The 13,112-nt window shown below is 42.0% G+C and overlaps 1 protein-coding gene across 3 annotated transcripts in view; it reads left to right on the top strand.

Moving 5' to 3' along the window:
- The first annotated feature begins 1,256 nt into the window (after positions 1 to 1,256).
- AASS (aminoadipate-semialdehyde synthase) overlaps positions 1,257 to 13,112 on the top strand; it is a 54,790-nt gene continuing 42,934 nt past the window's right edge. Inside the window, exons 1-2 of one of the 3 annotated variants that reach the window (XM_046669689.1) lie at positions 1,257 to 1,357; positions 10,509 to 10,733. In XM_046669689.1, coding sequence (XP_046525645.1) covers positions 10,524 to 10,733 — 210 coding nt within the window. In that variant the 5' untranslated portion in view covers positions 1,257 to 1,357; positions 10,509 to 10,523. Of the gene's footprint in view, positions 1,358 to 1,411; positions 1,627 to 10,508; positions 10,734 to 13,112 lie in introns of those variants that run through there. The other 2 variants (XR_006889769.1, XM_046669688.1) reach the window with 2 other exon arrangements.

Genomic DNA, 13,112 nt, shown 5'->3' with positions numbered 1-13,112 from the left:
AAAGCTGAGATGGCTGATTTGGGCCATATCTTGAAGCAACTCACACATTGTGTGAAGGACTTTGGATAATGTTCTACGAATAGTGTGTAGCCCCAGAAGCTTTTTGCCTGGGCCAGTGAGTTGATCAGAGTTGTGTGTTTAAAGCAATATGGTCTAGGCCGTGTCAAAAAGGGGTTTGAATGAGAGTAATAGAGGGATTCTAAAGGATAGAATCAACACCTTGGGTAAGGTTGACAGGCCAGAAGAAGAACTGAAGCAAATTTGTTGTTTCAACCCTAGCTAGGTGGTGATTAGGAAGTTGGTGATATCAAGAACAAAGCTGGGAAACACAGCAAGAAGGGAAGGCTATAGAGGAATGACTAGGAATACGATTTTGGATATGTGGAGTTAAAGAGACAGAGGAAAATCCCAACATCCAGAGAAGATTCTAATTTTCTCTGCATTTGGAGATGTGAGTGGAGTTTATAAGAATGTTCTAGGCTCTAGATTGTTGACATGAGAATTTAATAGTAAACACGTTTGTGGCAGATATGAGAAAAGTGTAACTGTTGGAGAAGTTATAAAAACAGGAGAAGATAACCCTCTGGCCATTGACTCCCTAGGACCACAGAGGGGCTTCAGGCGTTTTGTTAGCCTGTAGTACTGAGGCTAAGTCTTTATGAAATGCGTTTATCCCTGTCCCTCTAAAGCCGCTCAGTTAGGACTTTTAAAGCACATTGGACTTTGTCGTATGCACATGGATTCTTCACGTTCATTGGATGTGGATGCACTACACTTAATTTCTCAGTCTCAGTTGCTGTATTCTAAAACTCAGCTTTGCTGGATTCTAAGAACTGTCTGGCTTCACAGGCTTGTTACGAAGCTGTGAAAATGCTTTGAAAACTGCATATCGCTGAACAAACGTGATCTACCCGAACTCGTAACTTTTTTTCCAGGGGGTACACACATCTATTTAGCGTGCAACTCTCGGACTCTTTTCACCCTTCTCCGTCTCCGCCTGTCCTCTGCTATGGACGGTTACAAACTTGGTCAATAACTGTCCTGGAAAGACGTAACGCCCCCAGCTGATGACGCAAGTCGGAGATCTTAAAGGAGAAGGGTTTTCCGGCAGGAGCTGGGGCAGGGGCGGGGCATGACCTAGGAGCTGGCAGTGCCGCCGATTGGCGGAGGAGAAGGTTGTTCCCTCAGGGCGGCCGCTGATTGGCTGCGGGAGGGAGAGGCGTGACGTGCTCACAAGTTGAGCAAACACCCCTCCCCTGAAGCCCATCCCAATTTCTGCTGGGAGTTCGGAGCCTGAGCTGCCCGGACGCGGGAGCCCGGAGGGGGCGGGACAGGTGGGCGCCCCAGAGAGGACAAGGTGAGGAGGGGTGCTCGGTGAGGGCTGAGCAGGCGTGCGGGGCACCTAGCTTGCGACGTGCGCTTGGACTGGCCGGCGGGACTCCGCGGTCCGCCGAGGGGTGGGCGAGCTGGGCCTCCTGCTCCCTGCGCCCCAGCGACCCGACTCGGGACCCCGGCCGTTTCCGGGGCGAGCAAGGGCGTTGGGGCCTCGCTGCCGGGCCTCCCCTCCGAGGGAAGGAGGGCAGCCGGCTCAGCTCGGGAATTTCTGAATAGGAGAGGGAAGAGATGGCATTTGGATTTCTTTTCTTTTCTTTTTTTTGGTGTGCGTGGGGGGCGGTGCGGTTGTTGGGGAGTCAAGGGTTGGTGCTGAAGCTGGAGAACGAACACCCTGTTAATTCTTGGACTGCACGCTTCTTTAGGATGCCTGGCTGCGGGGGGTGGTTGATGGAGGTTGTGGGGACAACCCCCCCTCCCCAGCTTTCTTTCTGCGCCGTTGCCGTTGACCTTTCCAACTCTGGCCTGCGTAGCCAAACTGATCACAAAACTTCTCACTCTGGCCATCTCGGGCTGGCCATTCTCTCTGAGATAGAGACAACCGCCTCCATCCCCCGTCGTCCCCCCTCCCCCCAGCAAGCTGTTGCTCCTTGTCTACGCTCTAACAGAGAGAGGAGGCGTGAGAAAGCTGGGCGCCCGGGACGGCAGCGTCTCCTGAACCCCCGAGACCCTGCAGGCGTTGTGCCGGCCAGTGTGAGCGCTTGAGCCGGGAGGGGACGGGGGTAGCAGCAGTTTCTCGCTTACTCTGGTTGACTGAACGGGGCCAAATGTCCTGACAACTTCCAGAAGAGATGTGCTTTTTAGACTCTCATTTTAGGGGAGTGAAGTGCGGTGGGGCGTGGGAAGAGGGAGGGAGAGAGAGTGTTCCCCAACCTGAAAGAAAGATGAACATTTTTTGATATTGTGGCTCATCAGTTATCGGAATGTGGAGATGTAGTTGTGATTATGCCGATGTAACTATACAAGGACAGAGGATCATTGACTCGGGCAGTGGCTTTCGCATACTTTATAATAGTAAAAAACAAAACAAAACAAAAAAAACACCGGTAGCACCTTGTGTGGGTGCCTGTGTGTCTCTGTGTGTGTGTATTTTGCATATGTTTGTCGCTTGTACTCCCCTCCCCGTTTTTCCCCCTTGAAGATGAGTGAACTTGGGGCTACACCTTCTGGCAATGTAAACTGGTGGCCATTGTGCAAAGTGGGTTAGGAGGACAAAGGTTTAAGCCAACTTACCCAAGTACTTTCCTACTCTCCAGAACATTCTTTATTTATTTTATTTAATTGATTAATGAATTATTTTGAGGAAGATTAGCCCTGAGCTAACTACTGCCAATCTTCCTCTTTTTGCTGAGGAAGACTGGCCCCGAGCTAATATCCATGCCCATCTTCCTCTATTTTATACCTGGGACACCTACCACAGCATGGCTTTTGCCAAGTGGTGCCATGTCCCCCAGGATCCCAACCAGCGAACCCCGGGCTGCTGAGAAGCAGAATGTGCGAACTTAACCGCTGTGCCACCCGGCCCCTGGAACATTCTACTTGTTATCAATCTCCCTTGTTATTGGTGAAAGCATCATCAGAACTTTAATTTGATTTATTTGCAATTGAAATTTTTCTCCCTAACTAACTAGTCCTTTATTTAAGCCTTAATAGACCTTGGCTCAGGATTTTGGAAGTGATCTTTGGTGTGTAGGCTGTGCCCATTTAACAAAAAAGTTTTCATTTTTCCAAATATTCTTGTATTAATTTTCTCATAGAAATAACATTATAAACAGTGGCAAGTTTTCTTGGTGAGGCCACAGAAAATTCTATGGAATTCATGGAATCACAGAAACCCTATACATTTGGTATGAGAAATAACCAACAACATTATTATCATATTCATCAAATCTAAGATGCTATCAATTTTAAGATGCATCCCTATTCAGGGATGGTAAAATGTGAAAAAAATGTCTCTTAAATTTGATGAAATACAAGATTAAATAGAGGGCTCATTGGACTCCATTTTTTTCCCCTGAAAAATACAAGCAGAGAGGGGAGAGAGAGGTAAGGCCATTGTGAAGGCCTTACCACAGTGTGACAAAGAGCAAGGGAGAGTAGTGTCTTGAGTGGTGTGCTTGTGCTCACCTTCGAGGAGTGGGCAGGCTTGGAGTCTTTTTCTTACCCTTTATTGAGTGTTCACAGCATGCAAGGCAATGTTCAGCACTTCATGCACATTAGCTCAGATAAACTTCACAACAGCCCTGAGAGGTAGAAGTTAATATGACTCCATTTTGCGGATGAGGCACAGATAGGTTAAGTTACATATCAATGTCACAGAGTGAGTGGAGAGCGGAGCAACCCAGGCTATTTGTGGAGGAGAGCCAAGCTGCCTTTGAGGCATCCCTCTCCTGTTGGAAGCTCTGGGCTCCCAGTCACTGCAGTTAATGGAGGTACCTAGATGAATGTCTTATCTTCCTTAGTGTTTTTGGTGTTTGGTTTCCCTGTTTAGTGTACTTTAGCTGGATCTTCTTCAGTGAGAGTACGCATTTATGTTTTAAAATTCTAATGCTTTTGTAATCCATAGTGCCCAGTCAGTACCATGCTTAATAGAAGCAGGATATTAGAACTAAAAGGGACTCCAGGATTATATTCCAGTCTGGATGAGGAAACTGAGAAGGAACCCCAAAGCTAGTTAAATGTCTCAGCTCCCAGGTCTGGATTTTCCTACGTATTATGTTGCATTTCATAACATTCATTGGTCATGAGATCTTGGCAGAGAATAGATCTTTTGTGAGGTGTTGTGGTGGTCTGGGAGGGGGGATTAAGTCCCCATTCTTATCGTGTCTGTTTTGTTTTCTCTGATGCATAGGTCTTTATGACGTGCATTTAAATTTGCTCTTTTATTCATTCATTCTTTCTTAAAACGTTTGAGTTCTCCTTTGCGCCAGTAACAGAGATGAATAAAATACAATTCATTCCCTCAAAGTGTTTACAGTTCAGCAAAGAGACAGACAAATAAGCAGATAAACGTTCTGGATTAGACTTCAATTCAGAACTAACTTTGCGTTCCATCTCAATGAAACTAAATTTGTGGGCTAGAGACCAGGAGAGTCAGGGGTCTTGTATCTTTGGATGACTTTGAGTAGGTGATGGGCTTGGGAACATATGAATATTCTCAGACCAGATTAATTAATACTATTAGACTCCCCCTCCCCACCCCTCATAAGTCTACTTGTTTTTTAAACTTCTGGCTGGCAATTTTATAAGCGGTTTAACGTGGAAGCATTAAAAGAAGGTACCTATGCAACCGGAAGTGGAAGTGTGGAGTATTGCTGCATGTGCAAGCCTAGTTCTAACAAGCCTTGGGTTGGGAGGTATTTGGGTTAGTTCTAGGCCATCACCAGATGTTCTATTAATTTGGAACTCTTTTGGACCTCTCTAGGATTATTATGGTCTGGATACCAAATACGTAGTGTGAACCAAGACTCACAGCCACGGAATGGCCCACCCTTATTTACAGTATCAGGGCTTCGTGGGAAACAATGGCTTTTTAAATACACTTGCGTTTCTGGAATGAATTGGAAGGGTAGATATAAATCATTTGCATTTCTCATCTATTACTTTATTTCCTTCAACTCAAGGCTACTCTATCCTTAAGCTCTCAATATTTAGTTAAGATGAATGCCTGATTATTAGAAATAACTCAGCATTGAGAAATCTCCCCATGTGGTTTGATGGTTTTAGAGTCACTGAATTATGTTCTAGTGGCATTATTTTAAAGATCTAAAATATAAAGACAGGGGCTGGCCCTGTGGCCGAGTGGTTAAGTTCGCACGCTCCGCTAGAGGCGGCCCAGTGTTTCGTTGGTTCGAATCCTGGGCGCGGACATGGCACCGCTCATCAAGCCACGCTGAGGCACCATCCCACATGCCACAACTAGAAGGACCCACAACAAAGAATATACAACTATGTACAGGGGGGCTTTGGGAAGAAAAAGGAAAAAAAAATAAAATCTTTAAAAAAAAATATAAAGACAAAGAGCACATCTGTGACTACGGGAGCTAGAGATGGACGATTTGGCCTTAATTTCTTCAGTAATGAATTTCTAATTTTTTTTGTTGAAAGATTGGCCCTGAGACAATCTGTTGCCAGTCTTCCTCTTTTTTTTTCCCCTCTCCAAAGCCCCCCAGTACATAGTCGTATGTTCTAGTTGTGAGTGCCTCTGGTACTGTGTGGGACGCTGCCTCAGCCTGGCCTGATGAGCGGTGCCATGTCCGCACCCAGGATCTGAACCAGCAAAACCCTGGGCCGCCCAAGCGGAGCGCGCAAACTTAACCACTTGGCCATGGGGCTGGCCCCTGAATTTGTAATTTTTTATATATGTCCCGGTGGAAGCAACAGAAATTAGGAGGAGCCAAGCCTAGCCCTTTTTGTACTTAAGCTCTTGTATTTGCTTGCATGTTGTTCTGGTTTGGGTAGGTGGTCTTTGAGTTTAAAAAGTTTTCTGATTAGGTTGATGCTATGGAAAGGATTGAAGAGACTTAAAGGATTTTTGAATATTTGATAGAAGAATAAACAGCTCTGTGTAGACCTCAGCTCTCTTCATCCACCTACCACTCTTACTCATGAAAACCTGCACAAATCAAATACATTTTTTTATGGCATAAGTACTACCTGAACAATAGCAGGTAAATATAACCTAATCCAGTTACACTGAAGAGTTATGCCAGAACAGCTGACTGTTTTATTACGATTAATCCATAGAGGCTTGGGAAATGCTTTTTATGAAGCATGGAACATCCCTTATTTCCATGGGCCTCACTACCCTGTCTGTATTATCAGGTCCATTCTGACTCTAATATTCAGTTATAATCAGTAATTGATAATTCACCATCAGATTTTGATTGGGGCCACTTAGATGAAGCTGTCCCATCCTGCTCCTGTTGGATCCCATGACAGTGAGCAAGGACTGGATTGCTGCTTCTTTACAAGTATCTAACATCATGTTCTAACACCTTAAGTACCCACAAAGTATTTTTTTGAATTAAAAAGAGAAAATTAAAATATCTCTCCCATAATTAATGATGATCAATCAAAATGATAATGTAGGTTCTATTATATTTTTGTTTAAAAATTAGAAAATATTCATTCTAGAAACAAATTATTAGCTTCTTCTATATTAATATATGTAATTGTATAAAAGACCAGTCTGCTCACCATTTGAAAGGACCTTCACAGCTGCATCTGAGGTCCTCTGCCCTTGAGAGTGTCTTTTCTTCAGATATAATCTTTTATAAATACACCTCTCAAAATCGTCTTTGGTTCCTTTATGTGATTTAGGTTGATGATGTACTCAGTGACTATGGTTTATTTCATGGTCACTGAAAGAAAATGGTGGGATATGTGTCTAGTGCCAAGCTCAGTTGTTCTGTCTGTCTGTCTGTCTCTCTAATGACCGTTTACCTTCTCATTTCTCTTGAAAAGGATAGAAAATACAAAGAGCATTTAAGCATTTTTCTTGCCCCCTATTCTCATGTGTACATTGCAGTGATAAGATAATTTTTAAATCAAAAGAACTTTGTAGGTCTTCCCCAGATTGAAGGATGGAAAGAGAGGTGAGGTGGTATCATATAGTCCGCTGTATTGTGAGACTCTGTTGCTAGAGTCCGTCCACTGGCTGTCCTCCGATCTCAGTGCCTGGCTGTGCAATTCACTATGGTGCTCCCATAACTTTTAGAGATATTTCAAATTCCTAATCAACCCCAGGTAGGTAAAAATGTATACCTTAGTGCTGTTCTTGTTTTACAAAAACATAGAGAAGAATCTTTTAAATTTCATTTTTATGCTCTTTGCAACTTTGGCCCTTCGTGTGTTGAAGGGAAGACTTTGAAATTGTCAGGGGAAAGGTCTTGTTCCCCCGCCCCCTGACCATGAGAAGCTTCTCTTTCTCCCCTTTACTCCTCTTCTCCTCTTCCTCCTCCTTATTCTCCTTAGTTCTTTGTTTTCCTTCACCTCTCCTCCTCTGGCTTTTCCACATCCTGCTTGCTTGTGTTCCAGGCTTCATCAGCATCGGCACTGTCAAGTAACCTCACTAGAACCAGAGTGTAAACCAGGGGTCTTCCTGCTCTGTGTCACTGAAGGCATTGCCAGAAATGTACATCACGTTTACTTCCTGATGTTCTAGAGAAAGCCCACAAAATCTAGGGCAGGGAAATTGAGAACAGCCCACTTGGGCATTTCCATGAACTACCACCAGACACTTGCAGTGCCCTACCTAAGAGCAATTCAGAATCCTTACTGTTACTTATTTCTTGGTAACCTTAGAATGAAATGAATAATGGGCCTGGAAAATTCTATGCTGAGACCAAGTTTCATGGTTCAGGTGGTTGCTGACATCATCATACCTGCTATAATCAAATCTTTTTCTAACCACCCAGAAACTTAGAATTTACCTTGGCAGGGACACAGGAAAGATTTTTGGTGGCACATAGGAAAGCGATGGGTAGAGGCACCGCCCATGCTGAGAGGAGAACTAATCATTTACTACAGCTATTAAAGTTGCTGTCCTATGCATCTGCAGGCTTTGGCAATGAAAAGAAAATCCCAAGTGTTACATATTAAGCTAGGAATCCTGCTTCTGCTTAAAAGCAAGAAATCTAGTCAGACTCCAGTTCCTTCAACTGTAAAATGAGGATAACAGCATTTACTTAATAAGATTTTACAAGGACTAGATGAAATAACGTCTGTAAAGTGCTCGGCATAGTGCTTGGCATGTAATGTTAAATCAGCAGTAACTATTACTACATTTGTTTAAAAACAAAGGTACAGGAATTATGATTTAAGAATTCCCTACAAAATGTGAAAGTGAAACAACTTCCCAAATAAACTCCAGAAGGTCAGCCCCTGTCACTTTCCTTTCCTAGTTCCCATAGAAAGCCTGCCTTTGCAAATATGTGTATGTGTATTACATGTGTGCATGTGACTGTATCTCTCCTCTCACACCGAACCCCCCACCCCAGATGAAGCAGGTGGCCAGGAGGGAGAGGGAGGTGACTGAGTGAGAGGAGGCTGTGATCATAAATCAAGTTTGGACTGAGGGGAGAGATTAAATTACCTCACTGTTCCCTCATGTTAGTGCCAAGAATTGCTACTAAGAATAAAGGCTGTAAGGTCACTTGGTCATGTATGGCATGTGAAACACAGCCCCTGCTGGGAAGGTGGGTCCATTTCTGGGCTGATCAGTGTGTTCAAATGAATCACTTGTCTTTGAAATGGGTTTTCCTTAAGAACATAGGGATTCAAGTTCAATGAGACGTTGCAGCTTCTCCTTTGGCTTGGGGGAGAATAAATGCTATGGGCTTGGGCTTGTGTTTGGACCTAATGTCGTCGCTTTTAAAAACAAAACTATGTAAATAAACCCCAAATTGGAGATAGTATATACCAATCTTTCACTGAACTCTTGAATATTGGTATTTTGGCTGAGTCATCATCGGCGGCTCACTTGCGGTGTGCAGTGTCATCTCTTCCTGCCTCTCTTCTTCCTAAAGCCTTCTTAGCTGGACTCCTTGCTGTTGTCTTTGTTCTTTTAGTCTGTTGTGTTGTGAGCTGACCTATACATTTTTTATCTCGAGTGCCAAGGAGTTGTTTGCCCCCAGGAACGTACTTGTATGCTCCAGTGTTTGAACAAAACTTCCCCATCTGTAAGATGGGTCTGACTGAGAGTTTGCAGTCTGATGTAACATAAATGTGTTCCATAAGAATTTGCTATATGTTAGCAGTAATTGGTTGGAAATTTCTAGAAGATGTGAAATCATTTGGTCCCTAAGTATTTTTTTTTTTTTTTGGTAAGGATCATTGGCCCTGAGCTAACATCTGTTGTCAGTCTTCCTCTATTTTGTATGTGGGATGCTACCACAGTATGGCTTGATGAGCGGTGTGTGGGTCCACACCCAGGATCCAAACCGGCAAACCCTGGGCTAAGTGCAGGAACTTAACCACCACACCACTGGGCCAGCCCCATCCCTATAGTATTTTGATACCAATCTTAAACATAGAAAACTAAGATTTAGTATCCAAATGATCCAACAAGTTATCATCTGAAATGGCATTTGACTACTAAATGTGTGTAACCATCTGAAGAGGGAAAGAATACTGTTTGGTATTTATGCTTTAACAATTTGTATAAAGTTTGCTGTATGTGCATGCATAGTAAACCTCTTGTACACATTTCTTGATTAAATAAAAGAATGAAATTATGCAATCTGGAATAGCAGTTAGAAAACTGATGAAGACAATTCTGGGTTTAAAGTAATAGCAAAAGGATGTGGTACGGAGAGAAAACCCTGGAACAGCACTTTTGGAGGAACAAGAGGGTCAGTGAAGGTGGGGCTGAGGGTCTCAGGTTGGGAAGGGGGAGTTAGAGCTGCTCTTCTTAAACTTCTAGCACCTATGGTGGAGGAACATGTTTGTTTGTTTTGTTTTCTTAAATTTCCAATCTGCCGAGACCGATACTTTTATAAAATTCAATAACAAAGAATTGCTAGAAAAATGATCATGTGATATAAAGGTTTCTAAGTGCTGACCTTCTATTTCTGTACATATCTTACCGCAGACGAGTAAAAAGCAGTTCACTGATGGACAACAGGCTGCAAAACAGTCTGAGTGGCACGAGTTTAGGGAACGGTCAGAGGTGAAACTTGAGAGAGGTTGGAGCTAGATTGTCAAGAATCTTGTGCACAATTAAAGGATTCCAAACTTTATGCCATCAATATTGGCATCCATTATCTTCCTGTATTTGTGTTGTAGCTTGACTTGCTGAAAACTTCTGTGTGGAATAGATGTTTGATAAAACATGTATGTAAAAATGTATTTCTGCTTAGCAGTTATTGGTTAGTGTCCTGTAAGTTGCCCTGTACTTGTTTTTATTTTGGAAATAAGTAACCTGGTTTGTGGAAATTTGGGTTTGTTTGGGTAAAGGAACACTTTATTTCCAGGTTTTCCCTCCCCTCTTCTCTATCTGGCATCTGCTATCATGTGAGTTGGTTGGATTTTACATCAGATTTCTTAGGAGACCAGAACTGATCTGTGAGCCCTCCTGCCTTCTGTTGTCCTGTTCTCTCACGATGTCTTTACAGTCACCAGGCTTCAAGATGCTGCGGGCACATAGGACCCAACTGGACAGGCTGGTGCGCAGCTTCTCCAAAGGGCTTCACCACAAAGCTGTGATGGCCCTGAGGAGGGAGGATGTGAATGCCTGGGAGAGAAGGGCGCCTCTGGCTCCCCGGCACATCAAAGGGATCACGCAGCTGGGATACAAGGTCTTAATTCAGCCTTCCAATCGCCGGGCCATTCATGATAAGGTAAATATCGCCAATTTTTAAAAAATATGTGGGAAAAAAATGAACCTGTATATGAAAATTAAGGAGCATCTGAGTGTAAATAAAATGTTTTCTAGTGTCGCTTAAATATTATATGGCAATATTCCTTTACTTGAATACAGTGAGATTTCTAGAAGGAATCCCTACTCAAGTCCACAATTCAGCCAAAAGTGTTATTTTCACCCCATTCCATGCTTTCTTCAGCTGAGGGGTAGAGGGATTGCTTTTAGAAAGAGACAGTATCCTTTAGTTATTCTCTCCTTCATGTGTCACCCTGATTCTGGGACAGGGGAGACAAAAATCAATGACACTACTGTCTTACTGACTTATAAGACTTGTCTCCAGGAAAGACTTTTTTGGGTAGAATTTATTCATGAGTTTACCTTGTCAGCCACTGTGTGAAGCCCCTTGCAGTGGACATTCCGTTTACTCTTCACAGTAATCTTATGATATAGATTTGACTCATTTTCATTTTAGAGGTATACATATGTTTTTTCATCCTTGAACCATTTGAAAACAGGTTGCAGACATCAGGACACTTTACTATTAAATGCTTCAGTATGCATCTCCTAGGAATAAATCATTTTCTTACATAACTACTGTAATCATTTTCACACCTAAGAAATTAATAATTCCGTAACATCATCTCAGAGAGTCCATGTTCAAATTCCCCATTGTCTGAAATGCCTTTATAGTCTTTTATTTTAATTGAAGCTTAAAGTTCACTGCATTTATTATGTCTCTTTAGTTCTTTTAATTGAGAATAGCACCCCTCTTTTGATTTTTATTTCAATGACATTGACTCTTTTTGAAGAGTCCAGGCCAGTTGACCTTCTGGATGTAACTACTCTGGTTGTTTCCTCGTGACTAGATTCAGGTTAAACACTTTTGACATGTACATTACATAAGTGATATATATTCTTCCCATTGTATCACCTCAAAGACACAAAATACCAGGTCGTCACCTGGGTAGGATTGTGTGATCACTTGCCTGAGGTGTGGTTCCCACCAGATCTCTCCATTGCAAAACTACCTTTCTCCCTCTGCAATTACAGAGTCATCTGTGGGATTTTTATGACCTGTGAATTTCTTGTTCCTCAACAACTTTCAGCTAATGATGTTAGTTAGGATCCATTGATAATCTTTGCCTGAATCAGTTTTTACAGAGAGGCTTACAAAGTGATGAATTTCTGATTTTATCACCCTCCCAAGTTTATTCTCGGATATTCTCTGTAGAAAAGAGATTTCCCTTAGTTTTTCCCTTTTCCCTTGCTCTTTAGAGTGTCATTATGGATGCACAGGCCTTCTTCTTTTAATGTATGATAATGCATTAACCATTATTCTTTTTAATGTTCTAATTATCCCAAATTTGGGGTGGTGAGAGTCCCTTTAAGGGGGCTCCTGTGTCCTTCAGACATGAATCCATTTATCTTTGAGCTCTCTTGTTTCCTGCAACAACAAATTGTTCTAGCCTCACCTGGTGCTTTTTCTGCCCCGCTCCTGGAATTAGCCATTTCATCAGGGAACCTTGATTTCTTTTCGTAAATAGAAACCAGGATCTGATATCTGGTGTTAGATGTGCTTATTGTTACTGAGATATTGTTGCTCTTGGGCTCATTTGGTGGACAGAGCTAAGAAATACATAGATACAGACACACACCCATATACATATATATTATTTAATCACGAGTCAGTAGGATATTCCCAATTGAAATTTAATACGGCAGGTTTTTCTTACCTTCAAAATTTTATGTTTACATCTTTCTGCAAAAGTAAAAATCTTAATTCTTCATATCATTAATGCACAATTTTTGCTTTATCCTGTAATATGCATAAAATAGTTTTGGAATCACAATACTAATATTACAACAATAAACCTATTAAATGGAGCTTAATATTTCTTTGAAGTTTTTTTTTCCCCTTTGGAAAACATCTCACAAAGAATATTCACAATACTGTGTTCAAAATTATTTGAATGATTTTTTTCTATGTCGTTTCATTGTCAATATGATATTTAGTTAGATTGATTTATTTTTGTTTCTATTAAATTCTAATGTTTGCTTTTAAATCTTGTGATTTAATTTAATTTTTCAAATAAGTTAAACAGTTACAAGTTTCAAAGATTAAAACCATGTAAAAAGATGTAATGTATAGAAGGCTTCGTCTCCACTTAACCCCTTACATCCTGTTCCCATCCACTCCACAGGTTATGATTTTCTTTAGTTTCTGATCTGTCATTCCTATATTTGTTTTTGCAAAAATAAGCATGTGTGTGTGCACGTGTATTCTTGTTTCCCCTTCAGTGTTATGCAGAAGGTTGGATACTCTATATACTCTTTTGCACTTTGCTTTGTTTAGTGA

The sequence above is a fragment of the Equus quagga genome, chromosome 8 (assembly GCF_021613505.1).
Source record: "Equus quagga isolate Etosha38 chromosome 8, UCLA_HA_Equagga_1.0, whole genome shotgun sequence".
In the NCBI taxonomy this organism is placed as follows: Eukaryota; Metazoa; Chordata; class Mammalia; order Perissodactyla; family Equidae; genus Equus; species Equus quagga.
This window is presented reverse-complemented; position numbering and strand designations above follow the sequence as displayed.